This window comes from Pituophis catenifer, unplaced genomic scaffold (assembly GCF_029215685.1).
Source record: "Pituophis catenifer annectens isolate HBS135680 unplaced genomic scaffold, rPitCat1.0.hap2 SCAF_3, whole genome shotgun sequence".
In the NCBI taxonomy this organism is placed as follows: domain Eukaryota; kingdom Metazoa; phylum Chordata; class Lepidosauria; order Squamata; family Colubridae; genus Pituophis; species Pituophis catenifer.
Window position 1 is genome coordinate 141,137,059 of NW_027256883.1, and position 16,383 is coordinate 141,153,441.

A 16,383-nucleotide genomic window follows, 5' to 3' on the forward strand; every position below is an offset into this window, starting at 1 on the left:
CAAATAACAAGTTAAAATTAAGGAATGGATGGATGGATGGATGGATGGATGGATGGATGGATGGATGGATGGATGGATGGATGGACAATCTGAATATTTTTTAAACAAATAAAAATGTTAAAAGTAAGAAAAATAAGCTGCCTGCCTAGAACAGTGGTAGAATCTCTTTCACTGGAAATTTTCACATGAAATCTTTCAAATCTTCCTGATTTGATGTGCTCCTCCATTCACCTGAGAGATGGACTATTTATTTATTTATTTATTTATTTATTTATTTATTTATTTATTTATTCGATTTGTATACCGCCCTACTCCCGAAGGACTCAGGGCGGTGAACAGCCAAACAATAAAATAACATAGACATAAAAAATTTAAAAACCAGATAAAATCAAATTAAATTATTTTGGCCCAGACAGATTAAAACACCCCAATAATTTAAAAACAGATTAAAATTTACATATTTAAAAGGGAAGAGATTAGACTAGATCAGGGATGTCAAACTCAAGGCCTGGGGGGACTTGATCTGGCCCACGGGGTGCTTAAATCTGGCCCATCGGGCCACCTGGAAACAGCGGACCTCTGCTAGCGAAAACAGAGCTCCATTTTCACCGGCAGATGGTTTCAGGAAGCTGTCACAGCCGAAAACGGAGCTCAGGAGCCCGTTTTCGCTGGCAGAGCACTCGGGCAACCACAGGTGCCCCCAGTATGAGGTACGTCAAGCTGACCATGCCCACCCTGTCCATGCCCATCCTGGCCCCCCCAAGGTCAAACATAACCCTGTTGCAGCCCTCAATGAAATCTGGTTTGACAGCCCGGGACTAGATGTTCTATAAGATTCCTTCCGGTTTTAAAATTGTATTGTTATCTGAAAGCAGGCAGGAAAGGAAATTTGTGAAAGTGCAGGTGAGAAAAAGGAGGGCATGTAAAAAGAGAGAAGTCTAACAGGAGCCGTGCAATCTGAGTCTTCGGGGGCAGATGTTTGGTTATTTAGGATATTTAATATACCAATATATAAGGTTCTTTCCATCCCTTAAATAAGTCGCCTATTCCCATAAAAATGAGATATCATTTTTCACAAAGTAATAGAGTAGTACATAATCTGGAGTGCATCATGACCCTGGAATTTAACCACAAAACTATAATTCCACAAGTGAAAGTATATTTTTAACTGTACACTGGGGGAGTGGTAATATTGGTGCTTTTGGGGTTTTGTTTTGTTTTTGTTTTACTTGAAATTGATAGCTTAAAAGTTTTTTCCTCCCAGTCAGATGGACCTTTAATTTAGGAGGTCTTGTTAATGCGGTCTGCAAAGTATTGTTCTTTTCCCTATTTTAAAATAAATTGGAATGGAGTGGGAGGAATGCCAAAGAAATTAAACCTAAAGTTTACATTTTGACTATGTCACATATCTTTTATATTACATGTGATTCATGGACTTGATTACAGATGAGATTAAAAAAAAGTTACTGCATCCCTTGGTAAACAGAGTTTTCATTTTATCTGATCCTAGACAAAATGTAGTTAGTTTACAAGCCAGTGTCAAACTCTGATTTCTGAAGTAGGCTTGCTTCCCCAATCACAGCTTGTGGTTCAGAGAAAATGTGGTTAGTTGGAAATAGAAACAAATATTTTTGATGCCATCCTTGCAGCTATGCCAAAGTATCAGAGTCTGCTTATGAGTTACATCTGAACTCTTTGTATGAGCTGACCCTGAAATTAGCCTCCTATTGATTGCTCCTTTCTCCATATTGTACACAATATTTAATGTGACTTTCTGTCTCAGCGGGAGCACCAAACATAAATGCTTTTAGAGCTTAGTGTTGATCATAACAATAGGGGGAGGCAAGATTCTTGGCAAGGTATAAATGCGCTTGGATATACTGTATTTAAGTTTAAATGATGAGAAGTAAGGAATCCAAATTACTGGATTTTAAAAGCATTTTCTGGGGTTCTCTTATATTTCATAAACATTATGATCACCCTTCTGTCATTACTATTTCCAAGCAAAGTCACTTGTTAGGAAAAGATATAGGTCTACATTCAGAATGTTGTCTATTTTATAAGAGCTATACTGCTTGTAGTATTATATGAGCAGGGGATGTGCAAGGGGGTTAAAAAAAGAGGATGGCAATCATGATTGTGTGAATGAAGTCTTGAACTTTTTTTTTTTTTTTACATTAACCTTTTGGGCGATGCATCTAAAAATGAGGTGGAGATTCACGTGCATAGTTGCAATGGGCAATGTGAACAACCCTTGTCTGGGACTGGAAACTAATCCCCTAACGCCTGGAACCTGTAGCCTCTTAAATTGTACAGTTGGAAGATTTACCTTTCAAAAATATGGGCAATATTCTTCGATTGAATCATTAAATTTAATTTCTAATAGTGGCACAGCCCTTACTGCTTTAAACATTTCCCTCTGTTTCTGCAGTCTTTCTGTAAGTTTTCTGCAAAATTTCCATTGATTTGATATTCTTCTTCTCAGAGTTTAAAAAGGTCTTTTGATTGTTGTTTCCTTAGTGTTTTTAAATATTTTACTATTTATATGTTTTTTTTAAAAAAAATCAACAATTCTCAAACCACTAAGCATGTTTTATTTGATGGATAGGCACAGTTGCAGTTGTGTTTCTGCGATACGACAATATTGGAGCTCTGCTTTCATTACCACAGAATTTGTCCCTGACAGAAAATACAGAGGATGGAGAAATAGTAGGTTCATCAGTTATAGCTGTTGCAATTAGGTCCACTCCACCTGGGCTGTATCCAGCTGAGAAAATAATATTTACTTTAAAACATACACAGGTAAGCTTTCTTTTTAAAACATCTCTCGTTTAAGACTAATTTTTCTGTAGTGGGTTGCAAGGGCTGCTTTGGTACTATCCTTATAACTCTGTTGTTTGCCAATATGGCATAATATAATTAGAAGGGAAATTACAAGGTTTAGTTTAGCACAGCAAGTGCAAGGCAGGGAGTAGGAGTAGGTAGCTACTAAAAAGTGTGACTAGAAACTGACAAGAATAATGAATGCATGGAAGTCTTATTACACATTTGTCAACAATGTGCAAGTGTAATCCAAGGCTCTTCCTTGTTGGAGGCTGAAGTGTATATGAGCATTTTTGAAAAAGAAAATAGCGCCCAAGAAAGAATTAATGAAGCACATTTTGTAAGTGTAAAAGAAAGATTCATTTATAGAAAATGCATTATAGGAATAAATAAAGCCTAGATCATTGGTTCCATATACACCCGGGAAGAATGGGGGGAAACAATTATTTCAGATTAGACATCTCTTGCACAAGCATAGATGAAGTAAACCCCTTAACACTCTACCAGCACCCTACTGCCCCCTGGTGATCAGTAGATTATGACATCATAAAAGGTCAGCGCCAATAAGTTTGTATTTCCAACTCTCAAATCTGAGCATTTTGCCACTTGCAAAGTGGGAGGCTGTTGCATTCCTTATGTTACTTAGCAAAGTACAACCACCACGAAGAATAAAATTTAACAGGGCATCTAAGTGAACAGTGCCACTGTTTCTTATAGCCGTCAGCAATCACAGTGACAGTTTTACAGAACAGCTATATAATTCCGGATATTTCGTTTTGGATTACTTGCCATTATACAGTGATAGTACATAACAGCTGAGAGCTATAGAATGATAAATGTGGATTGAAAAGATGAACATTCTAATCCACACATAGCCATTAAACCCCACTACATATTCTTGGAAAGTAAGCGCTTCTTGATTTAGGCATTCTCATGAATGTCAAGGACCTATTGTGAATTATTTGGAGGAGGTTCAGGGTATAATAACAACAACAACATCCCATGTGTGAACTTTGGAGGTAGAATAAGGGAGAAGGGATGGTGGAAGGACATTTTTTAAAAAAGAGAAGCATTTTCCATAGATGTTAGAAGTTCAAGACTGAAAGCAAGTCAAATATATCCAACAGAAAATAAAGTATATATACTAGGTAAAGGTAAAGGTTAAGGTTCCCCTTGCATATATGTGCTAGTCGTTCCTGACTCTAGGAGGCGGTGTTCATCTCCGTTTCAAAGCTGAAGAGCCAGCGTTGTCTCCGTGGTCATGATTAAAAGCCAAAGGCACACGGAATGCTGTTACTTTCCCACCAAAGGTGGTCCCTATTTTTCTACTTGCATTTTTTATGTGCTTTCAAACTGCTAGTTTGGCAGAAGCTGGAACAAGTAACGGGAGCTCACCCCGTTACACAGCACTAGGGATTCCAACATTGAACTGCCGAACTTTCGATCGACAAGCTCAGTGTCTTAGCCACTGAGTCACCACATCTCACGGTATATATATACATACTACCTTGGCAAAATTAGGGCTACCGGAAGCAAGCGAAGAATAATATGCTCATTTTGGGTGGCTCAAAATAAAAAATGAGACAACACCCAATTTTTAAAAAACTAACCGTGATTCCTTATGGATTGTCCAATGGCATAAAATGCAACTAGCATCCTGGCCCAGGCTCTAAGGATAAAAGCCAGATCTTCAAGACCTTCCAAATTTCAGGGGTGAGGTTGTTCATTAGAAGAGGTTCACACAATTGTATGTTGTTTATCATTCTTAACATATTTTGTTTCTGCTCCAGACTGTAGGCAAAAAGGATGTTAAATGTGTATTTTGGAATTATTCAGAAGACACAATGGAAGGGAACTGGGCCACAGAAGGGTGTGAGAGGACCCACTCCAATAGCACACATACATCATGCAGATGTAACCATCTTACTCATTTTGCAGTCTTGATGTCTTCAAATGGCTCTAAAGTTGTAAGTGTTTTTTTTTTAATTTAAAAACTGTTTTTTAATTAGTCTTTTCTATTTGGGACCATAAACCCATTTATAAAGAATATTTTCTGCAAACAGATTAATCTCTTCCTCCACCACTTCCTTCTTCAGGATTAGATATTTCTGTGGCTAGGTTGATCCTGAACACAGTGGTGGGATTCAGCCAGTTCACACTACTTTGGGAGAACCGGTTGTTAACTTTCTGAGCAGTTTGGCAAACTGGTTGTTGGAAGAAATCATTAGGGCAGAGAACCGGTTGTTAAATTACTTGAATCCCACCACTGCCTGAACATCACATTCTTAGAATCTCTAGATATCCACTGGTACAACACGGTCCCTTTTCTATTTTACTTTCTATGCTAGAGGGTTGTTCACTGTTCATTTTCTATGGTTTATCATGGAACACTTCATTTTTTTTTAAATGGGCAGCTGTTCTTTTACTTTTTGATACATCTTTGTTTGAAAAAAAAAATGGGCCGCCTTATACTTTAAAAAATCTGAACTCAAAATGACTCATCCATTTCAAAAGGTATTCTCACCTACATTTAGTTGGAAGAAAGATCCAATGGAAATGAGAGACCTATACTAGCTATGAGTCCCTGCACTATGTTTCACAGACAATAGAAATTACTACAGTTGCATGCCAAAGTTTCAGCATCCCTGGTAAAATTGTATGGATCAATGAAGTCTCTTTGACACTCTGACTCTGCAATGTGACAAAGAGCATTATATTATCTACAGGTTAACCTATCCTCCTGCAATTACTACCTTGTTTTCCAACTGCCCCACTGATCAGTTGTTTGTGAAGTGAAAGAGAATTGATTGCTATCCAAACTTTTTTTTTCCTTGCCAAACTTATTCTGTGCAAGAACTGTGGATTTCATTAAACACTTTTCTACGCATCACTTCTTAGTCTGTGTACTATATCTCAGAAAGCCATTAGAAAGACCCTCATTTGTCCTTCATGATTTTTAATATTCACAGCGTGTACTCACTCCAGAGGTTTAGAATGAAGAACACACAGAAGTTTCACACTTTTCACACTTTGGAGATGACATTTCAAAAATTAGATTTCGCAGTGCTGACCTAGAGTTATGCTAATAAATTACATGAAAAGTAACTAAAGTATGTGTTTCAGTTTTCTTCATATGCATATCCATTTTAGTACCAACATTCTTCATTATAACTTTAAAATATCTTTTTTTATTTATGAATGACACTGAAACATTCTGAAATGTACAAAGATTATTTTGATATTCAGAAAGGGTACAATTGACATTAAAATGAAACCCACACTAATTTTTCCTTCCTCTGTGCCAGTCGTTTGAATAATTTGAATAATAAGAAAAAAGAGAGAGAGAAGGGAAGGGAGGGAAGGGAAAGGGAGATGTGTGAGGGGAGGCAGGGGAGGGGAGGCAGGGGAGAGGAGAGAAGGGGAGGCAGGGGAGGAGGGAAGGGAGTGGAGGAGGGAAGGCGAAGGAAAGGAAACTGTCATCTATAATCAAGACAGAAATGGATAATCAAGACTAAAAGTAAACATTCTAGGCAAGAGATTTTTATTCATTTGCTGTATTATTGAAAGCAGAGAAGATCCATAAAATGATGGAGCAGGTGCATCTGCCCTTTACATGCTACAACACACATATGCACACGCAATATGGATAACCTTGGGAAAAAGAACAAAAATAAAGTTTTATTCAAATGTTCAAGTAGACTAAACTTTTTCTTCAATCCCAGGAAGCTAAGGATTATATTCTTACAAGAATCACTCAACTTGGAATAATTATCTCATTGATTTGCCTTGCCATGTGCATTTTCACGTTTTGGTTCTTCAGTGAAATCCAAAGTACAAGAACAACGATTCATAAAAATCTCTGTTGCAGCCTTTTCCTGGCAGAGTTTATTTTTTTGATTGGAATTAACATGAACACTAATAAGGTGAGTATCATTTCTTAATGCCAAAAATGGTACATTAAAGTGCCCATTTGCAAAGGTGTATGTCCTAATGAGCCTTTGTGAGACTATGTGATGTCATATGACTTGTAACAGAATGTCATCACACAGATTGCATCATTTTTGTCATTTATGCAATGATTCTATGGTGTACATATAACGGACACTATCTGTGGGGTATCTTCCAGTCTTAAGATTAATATAACATTCAATATAACAATACCATTAGGTGGGTTTTAAAATCCTCATCTAACAGTTCCAGCCAATTCAGTTCAGTTCAAAGTATATAAACTCCACTGAATAATTTTTCTGCCTGTGGACTTCATGGAGAATTGAGACCTTCGTTAATGAAAGTGGAGGCAGACTCTTAATTGTTTAGACTGGCAATGTTCCAATATCAGCAGGAGTTCTGCCAATTTGTTTTATGGGTTGCTTTATTTTTAATCAGTATAGAAAAATGTTGCTTATCCACATTGATGTAAGGAAAACAAGAGAAATCTAAATCTATTTCCTGGAAGAGAGAATACAGGTAGTCCTCAACTTATGACCACAATTGAGCCCAAAATTTATGTTGCTAAGTGAGAAGTGTTGCCCAGTTTAACGACCTTTCTTGCCACATTTCTTGAGTGAATCATGGCAGCTGTTAAATTAGTAACATGGTTGTTAAGTGAATCTGGTTTCCTCGTTGACTTTGCTTGTCAGAAGGTCACAAAAGGGGTATCACATGACCCCCGGGACACTATAATCATCATACATGTGAGTCAGTTGTCAAGCATCCAAATTTAAATCACACGACTACAGGGATGTTGCAATGGTCATAAGTGTGAGAAATAGTCATAAGTCATTTTTTCAATGCCATTGTAACTTTGAACAGTCACTAAACAAACTGTTGTAAATCAATGACTACCTGTAGATTAGCCTGCAGTTTGCATAGTCTGATGTGACAGGTCTCACTTCTTCAAACCCCAGGCCTTGCGAACGCAGAAACAAACATGCTCTGTTACAGGTCTATTCAAGCCTGAGGCCTGGCACAAATGAGTACATAGCAGTCCATTGCAAAGTCAGTGCTGGGAGCTCCCAGTGCTCTATATAGGTGGGGCCATGCCCCTCCGACCCACCCACGCAACCAGCATCCGGCGTCAGCATTCAGTTCTGTGTTAGCAGTCCACCATCCAGTGCTTTGGCCGCCAGCCTCCATCCGGCCTCCAACCACTTCGCCCCACACACTGTTGTATCCGGCACCAGCCAGCTGGGTCCCGGAAGGCCACCAGTCAGCTATGTGGGCGAGAATTTCACCATTGCTTCCCTCACTGCTGCATTCCCTGCAACCGGAGCCAACGCCATCCCAGCGGGGCACCTTATCACTGGCTGGGTCTCCATTGCGCCGCATGGCTGATCTTGCCACCACGACTGTTTCTGCCTTCCCCCCATGTATGGTAAGCTGGTCTGGGCTTGATATCAGGGTGAATATTTCAAGCTAAAAATTTTACATGGGCAAAATAAGCATATACTGTATATTGCTTCAGTTTTCAAATGACATTGGTCCAAGTGTTTTCCTATACACATTCAGACAATTGATGACAGGTCCTTAATGGTCTTGTATTGAGACAAAATGTCAGAAAAACCTGTGCTTCCTCTGTACAGGAAGAAAGTTTTAACTGCATTGCAATAAATGTACTGTTTTATATTAGTCACTTATACTGTTCCTTTTTTTCCCCCTTCTAGCTATTCTGTTCCATCACAGCTGGATTGCTCCATTACTTCCTCTTAGCGGCTTTTGCATGGATGTGTATCGAAGGCATTCACTTGTATCTTATAGTTGTTGGAGTAATCTACAATAAAGGATTCTTACACAAGAATTTCTATATTTTTGGCTATGTAAGCCCAGCAGTGGTGGTTGGCATTTCTGCTGCACTGGGATATAAATACTACGGAACAACTGATGTGTAAGTTACTATTTACACCTTGGATACTTCAAACATGGTCCAAATACAGTCTGCCAGGATGTAATAGCACAACTATGCTTTGGCTATGACTTTCTCGTTGTCAATATTGTTAACAAATTTAGTCATTTGATACTAACAGCTTTGAAATATCATTAACATCTTTGACTTCAGCACTCCTCATTTAAGAATGTGTAGAAGACCTTAATTTACCCAATGCCAGAAGGTGTTCTGCCATCTGTCTCTTGTGCCCAATAAGGGATCGGTGTTCCTATGCTGACCATTCTCATTGTGTCTTGAGTGTATTTGATTTTTGACTAAATATTAGAAACATTCACAAGATCCTTGGTAGTGATGGGAGAACTTTAGCCTCAGAGACATATCTGACTGTACTTCAATTTATGGACACGTTATTCCAAAGTTCTGTCTCCTCTGTTGAATTGGGTGAAACCCATTATATCAATTCAAGGAGAAACTGTCATCTGTAACCAAGATTAAATAGGATAATCAAGTCTGAAAGTATGCATTTGAGGCAAGATATTTTTATTTATTTATTTATGAACCGAGAGAAAAATCAAATGATCAAATTTAATGGTCTCATCTATAAAGGCTTCTCCATTCATTTCCATGGAAGAAGGCAACACTTAGCAGTCCTGGCCTGATATTATATGCTGTATATCTATTTCCCAAGCTTTTTTTTTTCTCATTGTAGATTATTTATTTCTGATGTATAGTAACCTACTCTTCCTTTCCTCCTTCTTTCTCTCCTCTTTTATCCAAGCTGTTGCAATAATAATTTAAATTATATTTCAATATTGGTCTTTTTCAAGAAAAAAATTATCTCCCTATTATGCAATTTAAAAAAGGATTTTTAAAACCTCAAATTTAATTCAAATTGTTCTGAATAGGCAGTTATGTCAATCCCAGGGATGAGAATTGTGGAGTCTCTTCCATACTTTGTATCAACTTTCTTCATTACTATCTGTTCAATTATTCTTTTTTTCCTCACCTCATCTATCTTTCAGGCAAGACTATATCTTTTAATCTGGAATAAGACTTATTCAAAGTGATCCAATTAGGTGTCAGCAAGGTTCTTTGAGCTATTTATTTGTTTATTAAATTTTTATCCCACCTTTAGTACTTTATAGATAACTTAAGGCAGTGATACTCCTAATACTCCTTTCTCTAGTGGTGAAATCCACATTTTTTTTACTACCAGTTCTGTGGGCATGGCTTGGTGGGCATGGCAGGACAAGGATACTGCAAAATCTCCATTCCCTCCCCACTCCTGGGGGAAGGTTATTGCAAAATCTCCATTCCCATCCCACTCTGGGGCCAGCCAGAGGTGGTATTTGCCGGTTCTCTGAACTACTCAAAATTTCCACTACCGGTTCTCTGAACTGCTCAAAATTTCCGCTACTGGTTCTCCAGAACCTGTCTGAACCTGCTGGATTTCACCCCTGCCTTCCTGCTCCTATTTTTTCATACAACAACTGTACGAGATGGGTTGGGCTGAGAGAGATCACTGGCCCAAGATCATCCAGCCTATTTTCATGCCTAAAACAAAACTAGAAATCACAGTCTCCTGGCTTCTAGACCAGTACCTAAATCACACACAAAACTGACTATTGTCATGTCATGTCATGTCACCATGGAGGTAACAACGCTCCTTGTCCAGGTACCTTCCATAGCCTTTCTGCCTTATCATTTCTTTCATCAGTTCTAGAATTTGGAGGATACAGTGCTGACTACACCTGACTAGGGATCCAAACAATGTGAAGTGAAGCAATATGGCTATTTCACCTCCCCTTTTAAATTAGTGTGCAATACTTTGCCAAACAGGTTTGAAAATATGCTTCTCCCAAGCCTCTCTTGAAATGAAGCACGCCTTCAAAACACTGTACACATCTACAAAAACTGAGTCGTCTTTAGCTTCAGGAACAACGCATTCAATAACTTTTATCCAGAAATAAGAATACCAAAAAAGTAAGATATTTGGCTTTGGCACTCAATACCAGGCCAAGATGGTTTAATCTGTAAATGTAGTTCAAAATATTTCATCCTATTTGCCTTACAGATGTTGGCTCAGCACAAAGAATAACTTTATATGGAGTTTTATAGGACCAGCATGTCTAATAATCCTTGTAAGTATGCTTTTCTTCCCATATTTATTTTTAAAAAAACTGGAATACATAAAATAGTAATAATAACAAAAGGTGTGTAATCATTACTTTCCCATTGATAGGCCATCTGTGAGTGCTTTAAAATGTTAAAATGAACTATTTTAAAGGCTTTTATATAACTGGCTCTAAAATATATTTACCTCTTCTACGTCTAAGTGCTTTGCCTGTCTCAAAAACATATGTTTGATTAACTAAATATTTCAGTTGGGGATTTGTTTCTTTTAACCCGATGGCTGGAGGGAACAGAATTCTCTATAGCAATTCAGTTGTATAAGATGTAGCATCTTTACATGTCAGTTGTATCTTGGCAGAACTCAGCAGGAGAGGTATACAGACATGATGCCAGGAGACAGATAATCTGGTATTTCAAATGCTGAGTTACTTAATCTTTTATCTGTGATCGGTCATCTTTGAAGATTAGGCTGTCATCTTTTTTATATTTTTTTTCATTCTCGTGTACCCTGCCATCATCAAGGCTATTTTAAACAAAATTGCAACATCAGAGACAAGAACCTGCTATTTCACACAGACAGGCAAGTTGAGAATTGATAGCCTATATTTCAGATGGAAGGAGACTTTTTAATTCCCCTTGGAATTGTTTTCAGATCTTGATCTTTTGGAAATATTTGATGCTTCCAAAGTGCCAGGAAGTTAAACATGTAAGACTTAATTTAGATCAAGTAAAAAATCCTGGACTGTTAGGTCAATGATATAAATAACTCCTGGTCCTCATTTGCTGATAAAATTTTCGTTTAAAATATATTTGCACGGTTAGTACGAAGTACAGTAAGCATAAATCTAGGTTGGTATCAAAAAATCTAAACAATCTCTTTCATGTTATGAAATTGTAGTGAAGCAGATAAAGTGGTTTATCTTGATCTAGACTATTCCAAATTGCACATTCTTATAATTCCTTCCAACTCAGGCACTGTTACACATGTCACATTTTTTTCAATGAATTTGGTGCAGTTATAAAGGGGAATTTAAGTTTGGGGAAATCAGCATGAGCTATGGATAACTATTCCAAATGACCTCATTTAAACAAGAGCCTTAATGCAATACTACCTCTTAAACAATACTACCCTTGCTTTTTCCAGGTGTCCATGATCCATGACAGATCCAGTGGTGGGATTCAAATAATTTAACAACCAGTTCTCTGCCCTAATGATTTCTTCCAACAACCAGTTCACCAAACTGCTCAGAAGGTTAACAACCAGTTCTCCTGAACTGGTGCGAACTGGCTGAATCCCACCACTGGACAGATCCCATTAATCCCATTGACCAGTGGATTTATATTCAAAGCCAAACAAACTTGTGTATTTTCAGACAAATCCATGAGCAAGTGTATTCTAGCAATATTATCCAAATGTTTACAGTTTTGTTCCAATACATTGCATGACCTTTTTAATTTCTAGGAGTGGCTTTTGCTAAGAAGCTATTGAAAAAGAGAGATGTTTGGAATATTGGAGAAAAAATGGTGAAAGAAGGTTTCAATGGGTCTGATATTTTGTAAGAATTCATTTTTCCCTGTTAAATAAGTTGCAGGTTTTTCTTCACAATTTTCTCAAATAGGTTGCACAGCCCACTGGCATTTGTAAGGTACTGTTCTTGTATACAGCCACCTTTTAAAGAAAAACATATTTTCTTAGTTGCAGTTTTGCTGTTTGTTGTCTGGCTTTTCAATGTGGCATTACTGTCTTCAGCATTGGAATGGTAGAAGAATATTGGTCTGCTAATACAATATTCCACAACCAGGAAGAACGTTAACAAATATAGAAATAACCTTAGCAACAGCGATACCTGTGAATACTTGATCTAGAGAAAATACTCATATTAATTTGATATGACCTCTCTACTAACTTCGAGCTACAAGATAATGTAAAGAAGGTAATAATTTCATCCATGCCTAAAGGAAATACAATTTTTTTCCATTGAAAGGAATATGCCCATCATGTAATCAAAAATGCTTTTTTTAAAAATCTTTCTTTTTACATAAGAATATGACAATATAGTATATTGAGAAACATCGTGATTTTTATTAGGATGGTAAAATGAACCACTTAATACTTGGAATCCACAATGTTTTAAATAAACTTTTGGGAGAAGGCTGTTGCTAGGCTTTTCTAGATATTTCTTTATAAATAAATGGGGAAAGGATGGGAGATAATTTGATGAGTTAATCATAATATGCCTTGGAAGTTTCACGTACTTTATTAAGGTTATAGCGACCCTACAGATTTATAAGGGTTATTTACAATATCACACTTTGTTTTAAGACGATGAAGCAATTTTAATATTACAGATCTGGTTTTAAAAAGACATTCACTTCAACATTCATCACTATATACTTGTTCCCCTCCAAGTGTTTAAACAGTGCTCGCTTTCCTGAAATATTTATTCATTAATGCCTGAAGTACAATTAGAATTCTGAAGTATAGGCCTGTGGCATAATTGATCCTATCAATGTTTTAATTATTATTTTCTTGATGAGAAAATATTAAAAAAAAAAATATTGGGTCAGCATGAGCATGCAAAGAGGAAGGAGTACTTTAAACCTTTGTAAAACAAGCTGCGTGCCAAAGATAATTTCCCCAACTTGCTTCTCTTTGCAGACTTTATTGCACCACCACTAATTCCGAGACTATATTTCAGATTAGATCAAAGCTCGACTGGGCAGGGAGTTTGCAACTGTAATATAGTTTTAAAATAAAATAATGACTTCAGCATAAGCTTTAGGGAAACAGAGAAAAACTGCCTGCAGGAAGGGGTGAAAGTAATTATGGCTACAAGCGATATAAAAAGGTTAAGCTAAACCTGCTAACTTCTACACTGTGATACAGTATTCAGCCACTGTAACCACTCCTGAACAGAATAGAGATTGGCAAAGCAGCCCTATTTATGAAGCACTGGGAAGTCAGAACTTCAATATTTACCACCTCCCAGGCTGCTGTCAGGAGGCTGGAAATGAAAGCTTCCATGAAATCACTGGGAGACAAGTCATTAGAAATCATGCCAAGGGCCCCTAAGAATTGCTTAGTTCCAGCAGATCCAGTCTTTCCTTTCTGAAACATTGATACCTAACTTTTTTCAATATTAAATTCACCAACACTGGGGAAAAAATGTGAATAGACAGATGATCAGCAAGATGGAAAGGATTCTTAGGTCAGATTTCTTCGGAAAAGCATTCTGCAGGAGAAGACCCCAACCTATCTTAGATGATTGAAATCTAGTTTCTCCAACAGGACCTGGGGACAGAAATATCATGTATTTCAGGGTGAGTTCTACTTACCTTTACTACTGGTTTGCAACCGGGCTGTGCATGCTCTCTTCTGCACATGCACAGAAGCGTTTTGATGACGGTGGGGTCGGTGGGCGGAGCTTTCCACCGGTTTTACTACCGGTTCTATAGAACCGGTGTGAACCAGGGCAACCCACCACTGATGTATTTCCTTTTATAATGAGATGTTTTGTTTTTGAATTGAGTCAGTTTATGGTGCCTGGTATGGAACTGAAAGTTATTTTGAGACATTATGACTTTATGTGTCATTTTTAACTCTTCTTTAAGGAATACAGTATACTAAGCTGCTAGTAAGCTAGTAAGAAAGTAAACAAATGCCTCTTTATTTCTCTGGCCAAGAGTGAAGAAACATTATCATATATGCCTCAGTAGCCATCCCAGATACCGGTATTACAACTTAAAATTTTGTACACCATTTATCATAAAGTAAGAACAGATCTTAGTTGTGTGACGGTGTTCTCCCACGATTCTTACGGAAAAGGGAAATTTTGACAATTCACTTTGGAGACCAGAGTGTCTATGGAAGTTGGATACTTGATTATACCAGTAGTCCAGCCGCACAGAAGAGTATCTGATTGCATATAAAGTTTTCATTTTAGATTCCCAAATACCTCTCAAGAATACAGTCAGAAACATCAGTGATTTTCTAGTGGTTCTTTCAGACAATGAAAGCAAAGGCTATCACTCTAAACTATAAATCTATGCAAACTATAAATCTATATCCATTTAAACTAATTTTGTATATATTCAGTTATTAATCCATTGTACAGAAGTTCCTGATTATTCCATTTGCAAAGATAAATAACTACTAGAGAACATGTCACCGAGGCTGCCATCGGTGGTGCCATTTTGAGGAGGATCCTGGTCATAAAAACTCCTCCCCTCAGGATGCTACTACAGGGCATTGCATGCCAAATCTATAACACTAGATACAAAGACATTTTCTCCCCCGTGCCATCACTCTGCTAAACACCTAATTCCCACAGCATTGTCTTATGCCTAAGGATATTTACTCGTATATTCTCAGACTCTAGAAGGAGTGCAGAGAAGAGCAACAAAGATGATTAGGGGATCAGAGGCTAAAACATATAAAGAACAATGGCTGGAATTGGGTATGTTTAGTTTAATGAAAAGAAGGACTAGGGGAGACATGATAGCAGTGTTCTGATATCTTAGGGATTGCCACAGAGAAGAAAGAGTCAAGCTATTTGCTAAAGCACCTTAGGGCAGGACAAGAAGCAATGGATGGAAACTAATCAAGGAGAGAAGCAACCTAGTACTAAGGAGAAATTTCCTGACAGTTAGAACAATTAATTAGTGGAACAACTTGTCTCAAGAAGTTGTGAATGTTCCAACACTGGAAGTTTTTAAGAAGAGCTTGGACAACCATTTGTCTGAATTGGTATAGGGTTTATTGCCTAAGCAGGGGATTGAATTAGAAGGTCCCTTCCAATTCTGTTATTCTATTCTGTTCTAGAAGGGCTGTATTGCTATTGTCCTTCTCATCTTTCCTATTACCTTCTCCTATTGGTATCTTATGATTTATCACTTTGTTGTTTGTATCTTATGATTTATTATTGTATCTTATGATTTATTATTGTACCTTATGATTTATGATTTATCGCTTTGTTGTTTGTATGTACACTGAGAGCTTATACACCAGAAACAAATTCCTTGTGTGTCCAATCACACTTGGCCAATAAAGAATATTCTCATTCTCATTCCCAAGCTTAATAAACACAAATACCCAAATCCTCAGGTGATAAATGTGCAGCTTTCTGTAACAATATGCATTTTGTTCTAATTCTGGCTGCAAATTTCCCTCACATATACTTTTCAGTATGCAACTTTCCCCAAAGGTGGATTTTCTGAAGATGGGCATTTTTTCTCTCTCATCAGGTTTGAGTGCAGACTTAGACCACTAGAATTTAAAAGGATGGATATGCCGTTATAAGATAGTTCTTTCCCGCTTAGTCTTCTATCTCGCCTCTGCCATTAGCATTTCTTCCTGTTGTTGTTCTTAAACATTTTTCCAGTTGTGTCAAACTAGAACAAATAGCTAACGCATTTGGGCAGGTGTATCCATCTGGGAGATGATAATGAGACAAATAAGACAGCAGACATACTTTCTTTGTTGACTGACAGCTTGCGGGCAATTTCAGGCAATTAATATGGCATACATTTTTATTGACTGGCTT

At 37.4% G+C, this 16,383-nt stretch overlaps 1 protein-coding gene across 1 annotated transcript in view; it reads left to right on the forward strand.

Moving 5' to 3' along the window:
• ADGRL4 (adhesion G protein-coupled receptor L4) overlaps window positions 1-16,383 on the forward strand; it is a 101,925-nt gene that overhangs the window by 66,973 nt on the left and 18,569 nt on the right. Inside the window, exons 9-13 of the mRNA XM_070939438.1 lie at window positions 2,609-2,802; window positions 4,614-4,790; window positions 6,546-6,746; window positions 8,487-8,707; window positions 10,782-10,848. Of these exons, the coding sequence (XP_070795539.1) occupies window positions 2,609-2,802; window positions 4,614-4,790; window positions 6,546-6,746; window positions 8,487-8,707; window positions 10,782-10,848 (860 nt within the window). The remainder of the gene's footprint in view (window positions 1-2,608; window positions 2,803-4,613; window positions 4,791-6,545; window positions 6,747-8,486; window positions 8,708-10,781; window positions 10,849-16,383) is intronic.